The 22502-nt window shown below is 32.5% G+C and overlaps 1 protein-coding gene and 2 pseudogenes across 3 annotated transcripts in view; 2 read left to right on the plus strand and 1 right to left on the minus strand.

Annotated features, from left to right (window-relative positions):
- TXNDC16 (thioredoxin domain containing 16) overlaps positions 1-22502 on the minus strand; it is a 77081-nt gene that overhangs the window by 14339 nt on the left and 40240 nt on the right. For all 3 annotated transcript variants that reach the window (XM_016120811.2, XM_016120810.2, XM_016120812.2), the window contains 8 exons: positions 22067-22210; positions 21460-21519; positions 17050-17218; positions 16567-16703; positions 10916-11000; positions 9110-9248; positions 4743-4903; positions 2342-2532 (listed from right to left, as the gene is read on the minus strand). In XM_016120811.2, the coding sequence (XP_015976297.1) occupies positions 2342-2532; positions 4743-4903; positions 9110-9248; positions 10916-11000; positions 16567-16703; positions 17050-17218; positions 21460-21519; positions 22067-22210 (1086 nt within the window). The remainder of the gene's footprint in view (positions 1-2341; positions 2533-4742; positions 4904-9109; positions 9249-10915; positions 11001-16566; positions 16704-17049; positions 17219-21459; positions 21520-22066; positions 22211-22502) is intronic.
- LOC118601316 lies at positions 16420-16538 on the plus strand (annotated as a pseudogene).
- On the plus strand, positions 17742-17860 carry LOC118601216 (annotated as a pseudogene).

Below are 22502 nucleotides of genomic sequence, written 5' to 3' on the forward strand. Positions count from 1 at the left end.
AAGAGTGGTGAGAGTAGGTCCTGTTGGCACAGAAAACAGGATCCAATGTGGACAAGTGCTGCTTGGTCTGCTTCTTCCCTGCTGCAGAGGCTGCATGAATTACATAAGACTAGCAGCAGGGATACCAAGAAATAATGAATACCCCTCAAGGTGAGTTGGCAATGGCATTCATGAACAAAACTGTAATGGAAGATACACCAGTTTCTCAGGAAACTCAGAACAATAATTCTATTTTTTCCCTCTTGGCGATGTTTTGAGTTGAGAAATCAAAGGCTCTCAAGATGTTCCTTGTAGGAAAAGATCTTTACATGAATTGTGATAATGCTTTAGATTTTACATTTTACAAAGCACTTTTGTATACAAAATTTGATTTTTTAAAATAAATATGTGATGTCAGAGTAGGAACTAGTGATATCATTTTACAGTTGTAGAAGAGGAAACAAAGAAAGACATGTTTAGGAGCCACACAGTAATCAAGGAGGCTCAGGTTTGTGTGTCTTTGAATATTACTAACTTTTTAGAAGCAATTCCATTTGAGAGGTACTCTGGCCCTAGCTTCATATAATCCTATTTGACTTATTCAGTCCATGGGGCCTGAATCACAGCAGCTGCAAAATGACAACACTCATTTGACTCTGTAAAATAGCAATGAAGATAGAGAAGTGATCACACTATCTTTAGAGGTCAAGAGCTACAACTGAAAGACCCCTATACTGGGCGGCTAGAATGAAGAAGTCAGAGATGAGTAATAACCACAGAAAGGCCTCTTTCCAGATGATGAGTTAAGAATTAGCTCAGAAAATTGAGACTTAAAAATATCATCTAAAACTACCCAAAAGAGCCAAAATAATCATGGAAATAAAGAACAAACTTGGAAGAATCAAATATCACAATTTAAAATCTACAAAGCTGAAGTACTGAAAACAGTGTGGTACTGGCATAAGACACCTGTGTATTGACAGAATTAAAATATGTACATAAAATAATACTGCATTATTATAATAGCCAAAAAGTGCAGATAATCTAAATGCCCATCAACTAATGAATGGAGAAATAAAATATAGTATATCCATACAATTGAGTATTAGTCATCCACAAAAATGATCCTTGAAAACCTATGCTGTGATTCTATTTACATGAAATGTCCACATTAGGCAAATCCATAAAGACAAAGTAAACTAGTGGTTGCTGAGGGTTGGGAGTAGGGAATAATGGGGATTGACTGCTAATGGGTATGAGATTTCTTTTTGGAATGATGAAAATATGAATTTAATAGTAGTAATGGTTACAAAGCCTTGTGAATTATATACTTTGAAAGGGTGAATTTTAAGGTACGTGAATTATATTTCAATATAAAAATGCTATCTATAGGCTAAACATAATGTAGTTAAACTGCCTAACTTAATAGAAATGAAACAGACTACCTGGGAAGAAGAGGTGAGCTACAATGACTGAAACTTAAAATAAATTAAAGTATTTGGTTAAATATATATAAATATACACTAATCATGTTGGCTAAGAAATAATATAACACTGGAGTTTGTAAACCAGAACTGTGTGTGTAAACTTATACATATATATTCACATATACAGACACACCCCTTATTTTAGGATTCTATCGTGGGACAGTGTCAAAATATTATAATATAGTTTATCTGGTATCCAATAACAAAATCTTTGGATAGTTCCTTAGAAGACTTGTTATTACATCAAATTTCACACTATTTCCTTGATATACTAAAGATCTACATTATTACATGTTCCTTACTTATAAATTATAGCAACAGGCCTATTGTTGCCTGTTGTATATAAATTAACATATGCATGTATACCACAAGTATAGATTCACATATGTTTTAGAAAAATGGAAGCTGTGGCATGTGATAAGCCAGCATCATAAATTCTATGCATCGAGATCTATTTTTTGGTGGTTCAAAATTCTGGCTCTGGAGTAAAAGACATCCAGGTTGGAATCCGAGTTTCCTTATTTCCTGGTTAATTATATGACTTTTAACTAGTTACTTAACTCTTCTAAAGGTAACCATACTTCATATAACTCTTGTGAAAATGAAATGAGATAATGCATATTGAATCACTTAACATCGTACTAGATACCTAGTAAGCATTCAATAAGTGTTAGCTATTATTAAGTTTAATACAATGGTACTTATTTTCTATGGGTAATAATACCTATCACATAGGAGACTGTCCCATAGACAATGCTATCAACATATTAACATTTAGGATACTTAAAAATATTACAATTCAATTCATTAGCTATAATTCAAGTCTAAAAATCTATGAAACAAAATACAGAACTGTGTGTCTTAACAAAACTTACTGATATGACTTTCTAGTCCCGCTTCTAACTTCTTAAGCCACAATAAAAGGTTTTGTTCAGTTATTGCCTGGTCTGAAGGAAACGCAAATACTTGGCCACCTGAATGCAGATTCACCACAACAAGAAGAGGAGTGGGAGGCAGAACACCAAAATATGCCTGCAAAATTCCTCTCCCCACAGGAGTATTCTTCCTACAAAAGGCAGCAATTGAACATGTTAATTGATATTTCTTTCTGTAACAAAACAATGAAAACAAGTTTGTAGAACAGTAACCTTTAAATATAGTATTATGCTAGTAAGTTTATTTTATGAAAAGATGTCCTAAAAAACCATAAGGTCTATATTAAAAAGTTTCTTTTAACATAGGGCACTGTGTTTCTCCAAGGAGAAAAAAAGGCAGCCAGAGTTTTAATGAAAAACAGGCTTCACAATTAATATAATCAATAGGTTCTTTCCAAAGTTTAGCCAAGTACTTGGTCACATGTTAGTTAAAAAATTAAATGGTTGCAAACTATAAAATAACAAGATACTTATAATACTTCTTTTCCAAATAAAATCATTTTTCTTTGAAGAAAAAGAATTTCAAATAAAAAATATTTTAAAAATCATGTCCATACAAGGAAACCATAAGTTTAAGAACCTAGCTTTCCTAATATAGCACATTCCACATTACAGAAAATACTATTTTATTCTGAGATACCTACAAGGATAATTACCTGAAAAAATTCTGTCTCAAGCAGTAGGTTAAACTGTTAGTGAACTCTTCACAGCAAAAATGTACACTGCCCTATTCTTGTAATTTTTCAAATGAGTTAAAAATAAAAGGTCTTTCTTCTGATGAATCTGAAGAATGGATAGTGTGTATATATGCAAACTATGTTCACAGACATTAAATGTAACACAAGCTATATATCTAGAAAACATATCCAGAAATACTGTTGGTGAATGCACTGAAAACTTTCTGTAACATTTTAAGCTACATTTCAAAAATACAGAGGTCTAAAAAAAATGAAGAAAAATGCCAAAATATCACAATGCTTATTTTTCTGTATATTTGCCAAAATTTTCTCAATGGACAATCAGAAAAAAAAATTTTAATCAGAAAAATTATTATTTTTAAAATTTACCATATGACACTCAAAGCAAAGGCAACAAAAGCAAAAATAAACAAGTGGAACTAAAAACAAAATGAAAAGCCAACCTTCAGAATAGGAGAAAATATTTGCAAATCATATCTGATAAGGGGTTAAAATCCAAAATAAAGAAAGAACTCAAAAATGACAAAAACCAAACAATCCAATTTAATATCAGGCAGAAGAACTGAATAAACATTTTGGAAAGACATACAAATGGCTAACGGGTACATGAAAAGATTCTCAGCATCACTAATAATCAGGGAAATGCAAATAAAAACCATGATGAGCTATCACCTCTCACCTGTTTGCATGGCAATCATCAAAACTACAAAAGATAAGTGTTAGTGAGGATGTAGAGAAAAGGAAACCCTTGTGCACACTGTTGGTAGGAATGTAAATTGAAAAACAGTATGGAGGTTGCTCAAAAAATTAAAAATAGTTACTATATGATTCAGAAAAAAAATGAAAATGAGATTATCAAAGAGAACAGACATCTACATTCCTATATTCATTGCAACATTATGAATATACACACATACATACACACACAATGGAGTATTCGGCCACGAAAAAGAAGGAAATCCTGCCATTTGCTACAACATGGATAGACAGGCATTATGTTTAAGTAAGTGAAAGACAAATACTGCACAGTATCTTCTTTGTGTGAAATGTAAAAAAAAAAAAAAAAAAATTCAACTCGTAGAAACAGTAGAAAGTGGTTGCCAGAGACTGAGGGTTGGGGAAAATAGGCAAAGGTTGGGAAAAGGGTGCAAACTTTCACCTGTAAGATGGTTAAGGTCTGAAGATGTATAATTTGCTGACTGTAGCTGATAACACTCTATTATATAATTGAAATTTCCTGAGAATAGAACTTAAAGGTTCTCATGTCCTCCCAAAATTTATATGTGTGTACAAACAGGTGATGATGTGATGGATGTATTAATTACCTAGATAGAGAAATCTTTTCACAATGTATACATATATCAAGTCATCACAATGTATACTTTAAATATCTTATGATTTTGTCAATTATGCCTCAATAAAGCTGAAAAAAATACTACAAAGGAAAAAATTATTGTAGAACAGAATTAATCTAGAACAAGAGCATTTTAGACAACCTGAGGGAGTTTTGTTACTAAAATATCATGATGACATACACAATGGTCCCAAAATATTAACTCTGAAGGTAGAGAGCTTCATTTCCTAATGAAATAATGATAATTATACTTTCTTTGCCTTTTAAATATTAATAAAAATATACTTACAGATTTAGCCAGCAAGGGGTAAATAAATCCAAATGTTTCCCTTTTACCAGTGTCAGTATTGCTTTTTTATGCTCAGGGTTTATGCTGTCATCACTGAATAAAATAAATAATGGTTTCTGAAGCCTTAAATAAGTGGGAAGATTTTCCACAGTGATTTCTGGCTGTGAAAACAACAACATGGAGAGCAATGAAAATATGTTCAAATCACTCATGCAATTTTAGTTTGTAAATGTAATTCAAACATATTTTCATTTAAGGAGAGATCTGCTATACTAATAATTATATCTCAAGTTTTTATTTAAGCCCACTTTACCTTAATAATGAATTAGTTATTTTCAAAATAAAACTACTAATAGAATTTGAAAGTAAATTAATTTAAAGGAGCTTCCCATTTTACAAGGATGTAACAGTTCTAATGATTTCTTATGCTAAGATCGGGACTGGACTAGCCACCATACATACATAAGACAAAACTCTTGTTATATTTTTCAACTAACATAAAATTGTTGAAAAAAATGTAAGTGAGCTTTAAAGATATCTTTTAACATCTATGATTACTTAAAATTAAAATAAAATCTTATGTTTCAATATCGTGGATTTTTAGCATAATTAAAATAACCAAAAATATGCTAAAACAGTCGCTTATTTTGGGGTTTAAAATAACAAAAAATTAATAAAAATAAGAAATCTAATCCTTTTATTCTTAATTAAAAGAAACCATTTTTAGATGGTTGTAAAAGACAATGTATTATTGATAAGAATTGGAAAGAGCATCTAACGATGTCAATATATTTAGAATTAAAAATAGCTATGACTTAGAATATTAAAGTCTACCATTTTTCACTTTTAGTTCCACATCTACTATTTCATCTTCTGGATATGCTTATAAGCTAGATTAAATCATCCTCTATTAGATACATAATTCCCAGCTGACAGATGAGGAAACCAAAGAAGAGAAGCTGACTTGCTAGAGTCACAAGGCTAATAGAAGAGTTGAAACTAGCACCTAGGCATCCTATTCATCAGCTTCACATTTCATTGGATCCCACTAGAAATCTCATTAAACAATTTGATTTCTTTCATAGTGCTAACCACCACTGAATTACTTAGTTCATCATCCTAAAACATTAAAATCTGTTTTCAAAGCCACTTTCCTCTGCCAATTCTTATTTTCCTCAAATTCTTTTTCTTCTGCACTTAAAATAGTTCTCACACCTTCCTCTTTCATGACTTAAATCTTATATCCCTCCTCCAAATTCTTCTATGTTGTCTTCTTGTGTTAACTATCAATCTTGAACCTCCTATGTGAGCTATATGCCCTTCCTAAAAGGGACAGATCTTATCCAGCCAGCAGATCTCCTCACTCAACAGATCTGAAACATTAGGTTAAGATCAAGGTACCACTGCTCAATTTAAACATTCACTAAGAACGACAAAGTTCAAAATGTTATGCTAGGTACTGAACCGAAACGAAATAGAATATTTTCCCTGCCTTCAAAGAATTCATACTTTAGAGGAGACGGGTATACAAACTGTTGTGGTCCAATAAAAAATTTAATGTATAAAAATAAGAAAACCTATTGGCTCAAAACTAAGCTATAAAACAAGGTCGGGGAGCTCATGGATGATTTTAGATAGTGATATTTGATCTGGGCCTTGGATAAGGAACAAGATCTTGACAGACTGAAGTATGTGTTGGAGCAGGGATTCCAGATATAGGGAGCATGATAAGGATAGGCAGAGAGGTGTTAAGGCATATATAACATCTGGGGAACAATGAAAGTGAAATATGCCAGACTTAGGCATCCAAGAGGCCAATGTAGCTGTCAGATCGGGTGGGCAAATGATTCCACAGGTTTTCTAGTTCCCAGGAATACTGAGATTTTGTAGCAAATGAGTGACATGGTTAGGCCTGTTTTAGGATGACTGATTGGAATATGAATTTGTGGAATGACTGACCAGTGACGGGCTCTGCTCTTTCCAATGTCTGTCAGAAAAGAGAGACAAAGAGTCTGTGAGTTTAGAAGTTAAAATTAGAAATCAGATTTAGGAATCATCAGCTCGTATAATGATGGTAGAATTTATGGGTATGGATAAAACTTCCCAAAGGAAGAACATCTGAAAAGAAAAAAAAAAAATGGGTTGAGGATGTAACCCTAGAGTGGCCAGAAGGTTGAAGGAGTATCTAGAGAGGACTGAATTGCAAAAGCCAGAGAAAGAGAAACTTTTAAAAAGGAATGGCATAGTTAATAGTTTTGATTGTTACTGAGAGGCTAAGGAGAAACAGAAAAGGTTATTAAATGTGGTAACTGGAGGGTGACCTTTGGTTATTTGAGTATGTAAGAGGCTATAATTATGTGGGTTCTGGTATTCTTATTCATAATAAAAGCATAAAAAAAGGAACTCAATGTATCTGAGAAAAATACTAAACATATTTCCTAACAAATAGTTCAAAGTGTGACAACCTTGGATACATCATTGCTTATGTAGTTAGTTATCATTTGGGCATTATTTACCTAGACTAATTTGTCATCAGATTTGTTAAATAAAAATGTGATGCCATATAACACATGTTTACCATCACCCACTCCTTCCTGCTCAAATGAGGGAACCAAAGTCTTCCCAGCACCTAAACGCAGGCCAGATGAGCGTGCTGCTCGCTGGCTATAGCAGGCACTACGGGCTCTAGACTTAAACCCCCAACACAGGGCAGCTTTAAGAAATTTAATAACCACTTGAGGGTTTTAGAATTTATGGAAAGGTCACACACTAAAAGCAGAAAAATTCTTATTATAGCTGTTCAGCATTTATAAACCAAAACATTGTTGACTAAAACACTGACACAATGCAGTGTTTGCCTAAGCAATGAACAGATTTTGATAAGTTTGCCCACAGTTTCTCAGCCTTAAAGGATATAATATTAAAGAAAAAAAATAAGACATCAATTTTTATCTATCATTTAGGCAAAAAGAGTAAAATAATACAAATCTTCTGTGTGGCAAAACAGGTATAAGTATCAGAAGCCTTAAAAATGTGCCTACCCTTTGGAATAGCAATTCAAATTACCACAAATACTGACTCATGGAAATACCCAAAGATTACCTACAAGAATGACCCCTGAGTTAAACAAAACTAAAGACAATTTAGAAAAAATAATATACCTATCTTTATTTCTTAATGAAAATACCCCTTAATATAGAAAGATAAACACATATACACACAGAATTTTTCTAAAGTTTGGGAAAATATATCCCCAAATATAAACTTAGTTAAAGAGATATAGTTGATTCTAACTTTCTTCTTTATAGTTTTTTGTATTATCTGAAAAAAATAGTTGAAGGCTTATAATAATTCCAAAAATATCACACTATGTATAAGCTTAAAAATATCCATTTAATAATATTATTGAAGACAAAATTGTTACTTTACTAAATAATTTAGAAAACTACATCCTGAAAATATTAATAATTTGATTAATTATAACCTGTAACTTTAATTGGTAGGGGGTAGTGAGGGAACAGAACCAAAGTGACAAAAGACTTAATGATTAGAACTATTGTCATTTATTTGAGCCTAAAATATGTCATTTAGAACATTATGACAAAAAACATAAAAATAAGAGGATATTTGTTCAGTATTTATAGCTAATAGTGCTCCGTATGTCACTTTATAAATGTAGAAAAGCATAAATTTATAATAATCTAGCCATGTTTAATATAAATACAAACCAAATGAAATCAAAAAATGCAGATTATATCTTTTGTGCTCCTGAATCCACTATTATACAAAGTAAGCATTGAAAAGAGGGACTTTTATTAAGTCAACATTTTGTTCTAAAACTGTTTAAATAATAAGAATAGTAGCTAATCTTTGTTGAATGGTTACCAGGGGCCAAACACTGAACATATGCACTGTACACATACCTCATTTAGTCTTTACAGTAACTCTCGGCAGCAGGTGCTATTATCATCTACATTTTACACATGTGGAAATTGAGCCACAGAGAAGTTACACATAAAGCCAGTAAGGAATCAGGCAAGGATTTAAAGCTGAACAGTCTGACTCTCAGGAATCCACGTACTTTATACCAATTTTCAGCCTAGATTAAGTACTTCAACGGGCCATCAGCTACACTAGTCTTGGCAATAAAAATAATCCAAAGACATGTAAACTTTTGGCAATGGGCTATAGAAGCAGTACACATAATGAGTGAATAATAAAAGAGAGCAACCCAAAGAATCCTCAGCTCACAAACATCATGCCCTATGCCAAAAAAAAAAAAAGCTGGCAAATCACATATTAAACTACCTTTCACTGATCTAGATATCCTTATTTCAAATAACACCCTTATTATAAAATATACTCACAAATGTTTCCAGTAATGAATTTGTTATTATTTGAACTATGTCTTGCGCATGGGTGTTAGCTATTGGAATGCTCTCTATTTTGCCTTCTTTGTGTCTGGCTAGCAGCAGGGCTGGAAGAGTTGCAGTATATTTATTTGACCTATGGAGAAATATAGTATTAAAATTTCCAACTATAATATAGCAAGTCATCAAAAACATGAACAATGAGGCCAAGAGGTCACAGTGGGAGGCAGCAAATGGAAAGTCCTACTACCAAGTAAAAAAAACTAAATTTACAGACAAATTTATCTTCTAAAGCCTTGACAACCTAGCTTAAAAGAAAGCAACAGATAATAATCTAGCCAGATTTTTTTTTTTATAGACAACTTACTCAAGGAAATATCGAAACAGAATGAGGAACAAACTGAATGGTTCTCAACCTTTTTGGACTGCTTGCTATATATGCTGAGCAGGGTAATTGGAATTTATTAGAAAACTATTTGCAGAGACTACGCCAGGTACTTGTAGTTAAGGTTTCATTTAACCCTCAACACAGCTGTTTGAAAGAGCCACTATCACCCCCATTTTACAGACAAGGAAACCAGGACTCAGAGAGTAATAAATGGCAGAGAGAGAAATCAAACTGAGGTACTCCAGATAAAGAGCCTATGCTCTCTCCACTGAAACAGAGCCCAAATCTGCTCCCTCCTATCACTACTTTTGCTAACTAAGCCTAAAAGAACATCCCTAATTAGGAAAAAGAATGCTTTGTGTGAAATTACCAGTGAGGTAATCACATTTACATCATAAAAACTTAATTCTTGCTAGAACAAAGAACGGACATTATAATATAAACATGAACAGAGAGGCCATCATCGGACTACCTGCAGGACCCTTTTAGTTGACCAGTCAGTTATAAACAAAACACACCCTGAAAACTACTGGTCTAGTTGCTTGGGCCACAATTAAATGCACAATAACAGCAGACAAGAAGAGAGTGGGTGATTGTCCACGTGCAGGTGAAAAAGTCATATTTCCCAAAGATCTAGAGTTCGGTATTTACTTTTAAAAAATTACTAATTTCATGGATAGAACAGGGGCTTGATCATCAAAAGCATATATGTTACCAGTGCTTAGGATGAAAGATTTAAGCTTGGAAATCATAATTAGGAATATTACAATCAGCAGGTAAGAAAGATAAACTACTGGGCTTAACAACTCCACTTGCTTCTGAAAATGAGCCATTAGTGCAGATTAATCATAATCTCCAAATTTTCAGTTCAGTCTTTCATTCTGCAGTAACTAAAATATTTGGTAGTTCACAGGAGGCCCCAGTTCTACAAATAAAGCAATTTAAGTGGCTAAAACCACTAAGTGTATGTTAGCAGTAACTTAAAATTAGGTAGGACTACAGGGTATAGCTGCAACTAAAATTCTGGGAGAAATCTGGAAATATGGAAAGATTTTGATACACACACACACCTTGGTGGCGAATCAAAACCCAAACACTCAAGAAAGAAAATTCCCCTTCACTTGCCCAAAATATGACAATTCCACAAAGAATCAAATTTCAGGTAACAGAACACAAAAAAGAAAAATTTTACAGGAATATGAAGTAATATAAATCCAAGGTTGCTCCTGTGGAGGCTTTAGCCTAAAGTAAAAGAATATCTAAAAATTCTAAATAGCCAGGTGGCACTTCCCAGAGAAGGAAATTAAAAATTAGTTATGTTGCTGCCCTATCTTCTTCATCAACTGTGTAAAAATAAGCAACATATTATTTTACAAAGTCCTTCCTCTCTAAAATTAGAAGACCAATGAACTTACAGTATTGAAACATCATCTTCAGAATAAATTCCAGTGACAACATATCCTTTTAGGTACTTTCCTGCTTCAATGAAATCTTCTTTTGCTATCAACACACAGACAAAAATATGAAAACTTTAAAATTATGTGTGCTGTTCAACTGATGAACAGATTTATAAATGATAGTGCTTTGTTATTAATTATAAAGATAAACATTTAAGTGCAGACCTTATATAGCTTAGTAGTTCTAAAATAAATCTGTGTTCTTTTTATGACATTTATCACGGACATGTATATTGATACAATGCAACTATGGTTCCCTAAACAAATGTACTCTAAATGTAATTGATTTTTAGAGCTCTAATCATACAGAGCTACTGAATAAATATTTGTTGCCTTTTTAAATTTACTCCTAAGGCAGGATAAATGGAGACAACTAACCTATATGTAGCCTGGGGAAAAAAAGCAGGTATGTAAAATGATATACACATTATAATTACAAAATCTAAAAACGCCTATACATATAAACGAAAATAGAAGACTGGACATTCTAGTCCTCTAACAATGTCTGTGTTAGGGTTCTGTGATTGTTTATGAGGGATATGAGTCTTCTTTTTATACTCCCTGTATTTTTTGTAATGGTTTTTGTTACTTATGAACTTTAACTTGTGTATCAGTCTTTTCTCATTTGTTAGGATACTGCTTTTGAAATTAAATTATTCTATAAATTTCTGAATACATTTTCATAAATAATAGCATATTCTGGATCATGTTAATGACTATCTTATAACCAAGAAGCAAGTGTGAATTAAATAGTTGTAGGCTGAATGAGAAAAGAGCAGGGGTGGACTTATATAAATGATGTGTTCTTGCCAAGTGAAGGCCAAATGATGGCTCAGCTTGGGGCAAGAAAGGGTCACAGGAGTTCAAAGACAAAAACAATGATGGAAGATTTGAGTCATAAAGCACCTAGCGGTCTGGGCATGCTAAATCCAAAAGATCTGTACCTTAGCATTTAGCACTATAATCAGGATTTGAGCATCTACAGTGTTAACTTCAGATAACCACAAGATTATTTTCTTTAAAAAGGATGAATACTTTCCACAGGATTGAGAAACATTGTCCATAGGAAAGCAAACTTGCTAGAGTGGCACGGTCAGCCAGTAGGCAGCACTGAGAGCTCATTTATAATCATGAATTTAATGAGAAAGTAGTAACCCATGAAAATATTTTCTTTATCCTGTGCTATACAAAAGCAGAAAAGATTCATAAGAAAATTAAGCGACAAGAAAGGACTGAGTTCCTATACTTTTATTTCTAAGAGGAAAAAGGACTAAATTCGGGTCAATAATTGATTTAAAGCAATGACATTAATAGAATCTGTTTCAGCTTCTTTTTTGAAAAATCACTAAAATTACATTAATATTTCTATATAATTTCCACATATAGAAGCCTCTCTACTCATGAATGTTTCTTGAAATGCTCTTCATGAATCCACTTGTTCATAAATCCTAAGTTACCTATGGGATAGGATCATTTAACACTGTATACCTCAAATGCATATCCATTTCTGCTATATCAGAGTGTAAATTTTCCTCTGAATGTTTAAAACCAGGAATATTCTCCTCCTTGATGAAAACTGCATATATGTCAGAATGTATGGCAACCCCAAATATAAGGAGATAATCTGTTATCTAAATAAAAAGTTTTAATGACTATAAATATGCTTGGATGTAATATTAATGGTGACCTATAATATTTAGTTATTTAACTATAAACATTTTAATTGCATAAAAATACATTAATTTAGTAATATTGCCCTTTTTCTCCTGTCACATATTACTGGTTACACACACACACACACACACACCCACACAAAGCTGCTTTTTAACTCTGTCAGCAAGAGTTGAGAAGCAAGAACACTCCAGTAACTAAAAGTACTACTAATCTCTAGATCTTGGTTTCTAAATTCAGTGTCTCACTAAAAGGTACCTGGACTCCTTAGAGAAATATCTGATTCTAGGAATGGGGCTGGGACTATCTTGGGCCAAAAGGACATATTCAAAGAATGATGGAGTCATGGCAGAAAGACTAACAGTCAGACTGAAGGGGCTCCCACTGACCTAATTTGAGCAAACTAGTGATAGTAACTGACTATCTCATTGAATAAAATAAGAATTCAGGTATCTACACTAATAAACAAATGATAAGGGAAGGCTCTTATAGCTAATAAGTGTAGAAAGAATAATGGAGTTAGAAATTTTCCACTTGGCAACCCTCATAGTGATAGTTCCTCCAGGCAATGATTTCTAAAACTAAATAACAAAAGTATAATGAGAAACAGGACATTTACAGTTTTAAATTATATCCCCATAAGGTATTTATTAATTGCAAAAGAAAAAATAGTAACTTTCCAGTAGAGGGAACTGGCAGATATACAGGTAGACAAAAGAGAAATTTCAGCCCTCATGAAATTCACAGTATATTAGTTTTCAAACCGTTAGAATCTATATAAACGACAAATCGATATCTGATGCAAAATTAGTGCTCAGTAAATGTCAGGAGTTAGTTTTTATGAATAAAATACAAATGTACATGAAAATGTTAATGAATTCATAATAGCCTTTTATTGTTACACATTTTCTCAATCAATATATGTTGAAAGTCCAGTAACTATCATGTGAATGTCTGCAAAAAGTAAAAACAACAAAAAAGAACTAATACCTGACTGAGATAGTTGGGAATAGTCAATCTGGTGAAATAATAAAAAAGCATCATATCCAGATTGTATCATTTTGGCACACCAGAACTGCCTGGATATAATTTAACATTATACTTTTGACTTTTTTTGAGATATAATTACTTGTAAATTTTATCATTTGTGTAGAAATATAATCGTGTACACTGTTCCTTATATTGATCTCATATAAAAAACAGTATGAAAAATTCCTCTTCAGCATTTACAATCAGGGGAAAGTTTTCTCTATGGGTGAGCCAGCATCCTAATTTGGTAAGATGGAAAAAAATTTCATCTTTACGTTTCTGGTACTACCAGATTGCTCAGGGTTAAGTTTTATGATCAACTGCAGTGTTTTCTAGATATTCTACATAATTACACCCCATCCTGTATTGCTTAATCTTATCCTTGTTTTAATGATTTTATTGTATTTGTGCTTTTTATTATCTGAAGACTAATTCTTTTTGGAAGGAGGCCCAGTGTAGAAATAAATGAGAACTTCAGGACACCAGGAACCTGAGGTAGACAAAAGTCAACAGTGGGAGCGAAAACATTAGAAAGGGAAAAACAAAGGAGTAAAACACAGACTCATTCACTTCACCATTTTTCATAAAGAAAATACAAACTAAAAAGCTATGTTCTCTAGTATTTTACTTTTAAGAGGATAAGCCACAAAGCACACATTAACATTCTTAATATTTCTTTGTAGTAAGTTCTTTTGGCTTTTATTTTTAAAGATTTTGAAGAAAAAGCAGAAGAAAAAATTACTAGACAGAAATGTATAGGAAGCAAAATTTAATAAGTAGTTGACAGTATCCACTATATACAAATACTATGCTAGACACTGGAATCCTTTTCCTATACAAATATTCTTGAAAGATTTCATTCAGGATTTGAAATTCATCTTAATAAAAGAAAGAATAAGAAGGGGAGAAGTTTGCTAGATAAGTGGCAATTGTGTGATATAGAAAACACTAAAGCTAAGGATTTTATTACCCAGTTAAGAGGCTATCTGTACGCAAAGGCAAGAGAATAACATTCTAAGCAATACTATTGGTCAGAAAAAAATTCCCTGTGTACCTTTCCCTTAAAATTTACTGAAAGACACATTCCTATGAAGCAAGAAAGAAATAAAGACCAAGAATTTAAAAATAGAGTTGTGATACTACATTAGTCTGATACTATGGCAAAATTATAAAGTAAAATTAATTGCTATAAAAGTACTATATCAAAGCTTAAAGGAAAAAAAAAAATTTGAAATGCATCAAAAATAAAATCGATTGATGTAGGGAGGGATGGATAGATGTATAAGTACGTGCTAAAGCAAGTAGGGTTGAAATACTGTTGGTAGGAATGTAAAATGGTGCAGCCACTATGAGAAACAGTACAGTGGTTCCTCAAAAAATTAAAAATAGAATTACCACATGACCCAGCAATTCCACTTGTGGATGTATATCCAAAAGAATTGAAAGTGGGGTCTGAAGAGAGTTGCATACCGATATTCACAGCAGCATTATTCATAATAGTCAAGAGGCAGAAACAATGCAAGTGTCCACCAATATATGAATGGATACGTTATATACATACGAAGGAATATTAAGCCTTAAAAGGAAATTCTGACACATGCTACAACATAGACGAATGTTGAAGACATTCTGCTAAGTGAAGTAAGCCAGTCAGAAAAAGACAAATGTTGTATGATTCCACTTATATGAGGTACCTAGAATAGTCAAACTCGGAGAGACAGAAAGTAGAATGAATGATGGTTGCCAGGGGCTAGGTGAAATGCAGAGTTGTTTAATGGGTATAGTTTCAGTTTTGCAAGATAAAAAAGTTCTGGAGATTAGTTGCACAATAATGTAAATATACTTAACATTAGTTACCTATACACTTAAAATTGGTTAAAATGGTAAACTTTATGTTACGTGTATTTTATCACAATTTTCAAAAAAAGGAAAAATATTTAAAGCTAAAAAAAAACAATATAAAGAAAATACCAATAAAGCAAGAAGAAAATACAAGTGAATATTAACTGATAACGAATATAAGGATTTTCTACAGCTAAAAGCACTGGAAGAAATCTCAAAATCGATAAATTTGAAAACACTTTTTAAACTGCTATATAGAAAATTATTGTTAAAGAAAGTTAAAAAGCAAACAGTGAACTGGGAGAAAAGAATTAGAGCAAAATGATAAAAGCTTAATATTCTTAATATATAAAATCTCAGTAATTTATTGGAGAAGTACTAAAACTGCATTTTAAAATGTTTATGGAAGACAAAGTTATTCCCCTATTGGGACCTATACTCATTAAATATACTAAAATCCATGCAAAGACTCATAATAAATATCTTCTCTACATGCAGCAAAAAGACCAAAAAAAAAAAAACCCAACAAATATTGTTGGCAAACAGTTAAATAAATTATGGTAGAGTCATCCAATCAAATATTATACAGCCATGATGTTTATGAAGGATACTTCTCTCAGGGAAAAAATGCACCCAGGTAAACAAAAACAGCAAGAAACTAACCTAGATACACAGTACTAGCCCAATTATGTAAAAGCATATATAAATATGCAATACATAGGTGTACAGAAAAAGAGGAAAGGAATTACATCAAAATTTAACAACTCTAATTATAGATTTTTTTCTTCAACTTTCTCTGTATTTTCAAAGTCCTGTATGAGTTCTCTGTAATTTAAAAAAGATAGTAATTCTTTAAAAAAACAAACAAACTAGTAAATGAATTTTTAACTATGTGTTATGTAATTTAAAAGTTCAATTCTGTCTACGGCCATGCCACCTTGAACGTGTCCGATCTCGTCTGATCTCAAAAACTAGGCAGGGTTGGACCTGGTTAGTACTTGGATGGGAAACCACCTAGGAATACCAGGTGCTGTAGGCGTTAAAAATGAAAGTTCAATTCTACTTACCTATTGTCATGTTTGGACTAAATAGTCCCAGTATTGACACGCTAGCATAGGAGATCAGGTCTTTATATAATTCCCCACTTAAATATTCTTCTGCTTCTCGGACAGATGTTATATTCACTGGACATGATATCCTGTTGCTAGATGAATATATAGCTATATTCAAATTAATTTTAAAGATACTTTTCAGCTTATAAAAAATACAACATACTGAACTTAGCAAACATTATATTCCTAAGGATAAACATTTGACAAAATAAAGACAAATACCATTCTAAACAAACAAAAAATATCGCCCTCATTAAACAAAATTTCTATCTCCTGAACAGTGATGGAATGTGAACGAGCTCTCCTCATCAACGCTTATCCTGTGATCTCAATTCTATTATCTTCCTTAACCTATTCAAAGTGTGTCAACAACATATATAATTAGAAGTTTTACAGACCTAGAAGTTTAAAAATCTTAAGGTGAAGGTGAATACTTACAGCTGGATAAATTTTAGGAGATCTTCTGTTCCTAACATACCAGCATAAGATACGGGGTTCTTGCCTTTCTTGTACATCTTTACGACCGGAAATTCAGTAACATTTTGCTTAGTACATACATCAGACCAATCTGCGCAGTTTATTCTAGTAAGCAGTATAGTGGATGTGCCTAAATAAAGGAAAATGAACATTTTATAATTATTAATGTAGAAAATTCAGTTGTTGAGTATTGGTAATATTTTTATATCCCATTCTTATTTGAACCTCTCAGCAGCATGACACTGCTGCTGAACACTGTTCCCTTGGTTTTTGCAACACTTTCCTCTCTTGGCTTTTCTCCCACCTCTCTTGCTGCTCCTTTTTAGTCCCTTTTGCAGGCTCTTCTGCCAGTGGAGATGGGAATTCCTAAGCCTTAGTTTATGCTGCCTTCTCTACTTGCTCTTCACTTTTATCCTAGACGACCCCCAAAACCGTCAACAATCTAATGAATCCTACATTTATATCGTTGGCCCAGGTTCCTCCTGAAAATTCCAGACCCATGTATCCTTACTGCCTTCTCTATACCCCTTTGTAATGCAAACATTCTAAAACTCAGTTATGTCAAAAACCAAATATGGTTTCCTTCCTGGACATATTGGTGAACACAGCCCAATTCTTGTACAACTCAAAAAACAAGGTATCATCTTTTTTTTGTCTATGGCCATGCCACCCTGAACATGCCCAATCTCGTCTGATCTCAGAACCTAAGCAGGGTCGGGCCTGGTTAGTACTTGGATGGGAGACCACCTAGGAATACCAAGTGCTGTAGGCTTTTTTTTTTTTTTAAAGTATCGTCTTTCATGCTTCCCCATTCCTATGCTCCCCAATGTTTAATCAAATCAATCAGCATATCCTTTTAATTTTACCACTCAAATTTGAAATATCTTTTTTACCTGTCCATTTCTCTTTACTGCCACTACTCTAGTCAATTTTTTGTCCTGTAGATAACCAAGAAAGGCTTCTAATTCATCTCCCTGAATTCTGCTATGACTCTACCCTGAGGCTAAAGGTATCTTTTCGAAATTCAAATCTGTTTTGTTACAACCCCACCCCCACCGACCTTTGTGGAGTTCTGTCTTTCTCATCCCTTGAGATCTCTAAATATGTGCCATTTCAAGGAAGCCTTCTTGGACACCCTGATCTACATCAGGTTTCTATGCCCTTACGGAATCAAGCTCCTTTCTTTATCTTGTCTGTAATTACTGTGTGTTTATCTGATTAATGTCTGTTTCTACCATGAGAGCTCCTAGAGAGTAGGGACTGTGTCTGTTCTACTCATCATTGATTTTCTAGCATTTAGAGCAGTCCTTGCAAATGAAACACCTTAAATGTGTGTGTGAACAAATGACACATATGAAACTCATCCAGGTCTAAGGGTATCCACCCTGTCTAAATACTACAATTTCTTTTCAGCCTAAGAAAACATAGTGGAATACCAAAAAGAAATGCCTACTTGTTCTATAATAACTTATGTAAAGTTCTCCAAAACTCGTAAATCATTAGGTTTCTAAAGAGAGATCAAAAAACAAATAAAACAAGCACAACACAGTTCAGCTATAAAAGGAAAGAATAAATTCTAATAGGAAACTTTAATATATTATATGAAAGGAGGAATCTTTGTATATCAGTTTAGGATATATTTAATTTAGGATGTAATCTAACCATATTATTAAAATTGTGAAATGCAATATTTTAATATTTTATCGAGGTTTTAGTACTACAAATTCACTTTTATATTTTAAATGATTCCAGATTATACCACATAGATACAATAACTTATCGCTAGATTAGTGTTAGCAACTTGTCTGATAATACGGTCTGTCTTATTCACCACTATATTCCCACTGCCTAGCATAATATCGGTTACATAGTATGTATCCAATAAAAATTTGTGGAATGTACCCTAATATTGCTTCATGAACAAATTTTTCTTCATGAACCTGTATTTATTGTATAAGCATATAAACAAAGATAAATCCTATTCCTTCTAAAATTAGATCTGCTGACTTCTCTGCAAAGTTCTCCTATCCTTTATTTTAATTATTTAGTCAATAAATATCTGGTGATACTTGTTCATACATAGTACCATGTTATACACTGCTACCCAAGTATGGAATTTATTGCTATTACAAATGTAGTTCTTTCCCTTCAATAAGCATCCTCAACAGGTCTACCACTGCTAATAATGTCATTATTCCTTTGTCCCTAAATTCCAAGTAGAAAACTTTGATGTTATCTTTAACACCGAAAAAAGAATATTGATACATATCATCAAACACTGTAAGAGCTACTTATACTAAAGTTACCAATTTAAAAGTTTTATTTTCATAAGATGGTTTCAATATTTCATCCTGTATCAAATGGAACAGTCTAATATTCTAAGATGCCTGTATTATATCCCATATACTTTATCAAAGCAGTAATTTCAAATAGAGTTCCTAACTTAAAGAAAAAGAAGATTCCTTAGCTACGGATATTACGTTAAGTATAAAAACTTGATATTTACTGCCACCTTGTGACTGAGTCGAAAATATTCTTCATCATCTTGGACTAAAAGATGACAAGTGACTTTTACCAAGAAGTCAATGTGAAAGGTTATAGGACTAAATGCCCAAACTATTACAATATTGTCCTAATTTACAAAGTTATAGCTTGGCCTTCAACATAGACACAAAACTATAGTTACCTATATTATGCATTTCAACATTAAGCCCCCTGAGCTTCCAAAACTCTGTTTATCTAATGACTAAAAGAACTGTTACTCATAAAGAACATATTAGGTGAAAAGGGAAATGAAATCGTGGGTTGGTAATCTGCTTTCTTATTCTACAAACACATATAACTCAGAATCCTTGCACTGAGGGGTCAGGTAGTCTCTCTCTATTTGGTCATTAATAGAGAAGAAAGTAAGGAAATCTTTTTCCATTTTCATTTGGTAACTAACCAAATAGGTTGGGGGGATAATTCTATTATTCAGGGACATCAGCCAATTACTATTTCATTTTAGTTTATATTTCACTCCCCATTTTTCCTTTCTTCTAATAATTTTCCAATAAGATTGGAGAGCCTAAAAGATGAAACTTAAATCTATTCAGAGATTCCAAAGAATAGCCTGAAAGGGAACAGAATTTGCTTAAAAAAAAAAAAATTAGGAATCCCAGTATCTAAACACTTAATCACCTCTTCACTTAGGTAATGAAATAATCAAAAGTTGAATTAAATGTTATTGAGAAATGACTATTGGAGAAATGGTTCAAAAATGATTGTCAAAACTTCTGCTGTTTTTATTACTATAGAACATGTTAAATTCAGCATTGACTGGAATCAATTTCTTGAGTTCACCAAAGTCTCCAATATATAAATAAGTTGTACACCAATACATATTATCTATTACATATAATAAAATTTACAAAACTCTACTATTCATTTATTCAACAATTATTAAAAACCAATAATTCAACACTTATTAAAAGTATGGCAACATGTCAAGTCTAGTGAACTATGTATAAGGCACAAGACCTACCCATTAGGAACTTACTAAATAATGAGCGAGCCTATAAACCAGTGCCCCCAAAACTAAATAGTGGATACATTCCTAGAGTATCCAAGAACAAGCCTATTTGACTATAATTGCTTCTATTTACCAAAAAAAAAAAGAAAAAGAAAAAGAAAAAGAAAAAAAAGTGGGTAGAAATTTTATTTCAGATACAAAGCATAATACATTGTCTTATTCGAATGATTATAAAACATTATCCTAATCCATCATTATCTCTCTCTTACTAACAGGCCTCCCTACTTCTCCCTATGTCTTTGCTAGGATGGTGGCACACACATTTTGAGTTAAAGTCCATTCCTTGGGTTCTTATTTGCTTATCACTAGATCAGGTTTCATAGAATAGTTAAAATAAAAAGATCCTAGCTATTTCGAAATATCCTAGTCCATGAGAAACTAACTATATAGCTTTTAAGAACACTGAGATCCTGGCTCTTTAAACTGTAAGAATGAATCTTGTCTGCCAAATGTTTATTTGTAATTAGTGTTTATTTAATAATATTTAATAGTAACTGGCACAGAGTAGGCACTCAATAAATGTTTGTTGAATTCATCCATAAAGGTTATAGATTAACTGTGTGGCCACAAGTACTCAATACATGACTTTCAATGTTCTACTAAAGACAGTTCCATGAAGATGATTGAAATGAATGCTTCTAAGCATTTTTGAAACTCATGGTTCATTAACTTAACCTTGGAGAGAAAAACATAATAACTTGAAATTTTATGTGGTTTTCTTCATCTTTAGCATGACCCAGTTTTACAAATAGCTGCAGCTCAGAATCAGGAAAATAACCATGCACACCTCAGTACAATACCTTTCAATTTAATTGCCAAATCGATATAGGACTGCAGAAATGCCATGGATACTGCTTGCCCTACATGAAAATTAAAAATTCAACAGGTATTACAACATGTAATCTCCAAAGCACCCATACTTATACATAACAAACATACAGATTTATGGGGTTTTCCAAAATTGTTATGTCTTAATCAGTATTATTCTAGAAGACAGTACTCAATATTGTTCCAAACATTTAAGAGGGTTCCAAATGCAACTAATTTTCTATATTCATATTGCAAGAAATACAGTGGAAGGGCTATTATTTCAAGATAAAAGCAATATACTTCTTGTATTGTTCCTAAATCTATAAGAACTGTCAATATATTAAAAATCATTATCTTGAACCACAATAATTTTTCTAAATTAATAAACTGAATATCTTGTTTAATCACTAACCTTCAATTTGTAGGTAAGATATATATAATCAGTTTTACGACTCCAGAATCAGCTATAAGTGATTCATTATGTGCATATGAAAGCTATGTCATTTTACAACGTGCAATATTCAGAATGCAAAAATAAAATTTGCCTACTTTAAATGTCGTAATACGTAAGTGTTTCCACTAAAGGCTCATACTCACAACCAGCATAGAAAAGCACTATGCTGTCAGAAGCTGTTACTGTCGCATTAAATGTCTCTTCTGTTAGCTCCACTGCGAGTTCCAAAGGTAACTGTCTCTTCCTGTCTCTGTAAACAGTTTCTGCTACTTCATCATCTTGAATTTCTAAAATGTTTGAAAAGAAACTATATAAATGTATAATTAAACTATTTAAGCTCTTTTCCCAGGTGAGCACGTGAAAATTTGGTATTTTATAAAAACTCTGAATTCATACTATTTTATTAGTTAAAATGCATGATACTTAGAAACCTTCTGGTTGCCCTGGCTTCCTGTCCTAAATGACTCTGGGATGGTTCCTGACTCAGAAACTGTGATGTTTTAGTCAAGTCCAGGAGCATTTAACTTGTCTAGAAATAATGTCTGTTTTGTTTCTAATAAAATGTTAATTTATAATCCA

The sequence above is a fragment of the Rousettus aegyptiacus genome, unplaced genomic scaffold, assembly GCF_014176215.1.
Source record: "Rousettus aegyptiacus isolate mRouAeg1 unplaced genomic scaffold, mRouAeg1.p scaffold_m13_p_3, whole genome shotgun sequence".
NCBI lineage: Eukaryota > Metazoa > Chordata > Mammalia > Chiroptera > Pteropodidae > Rousettus > Rousettus aegyptiacus.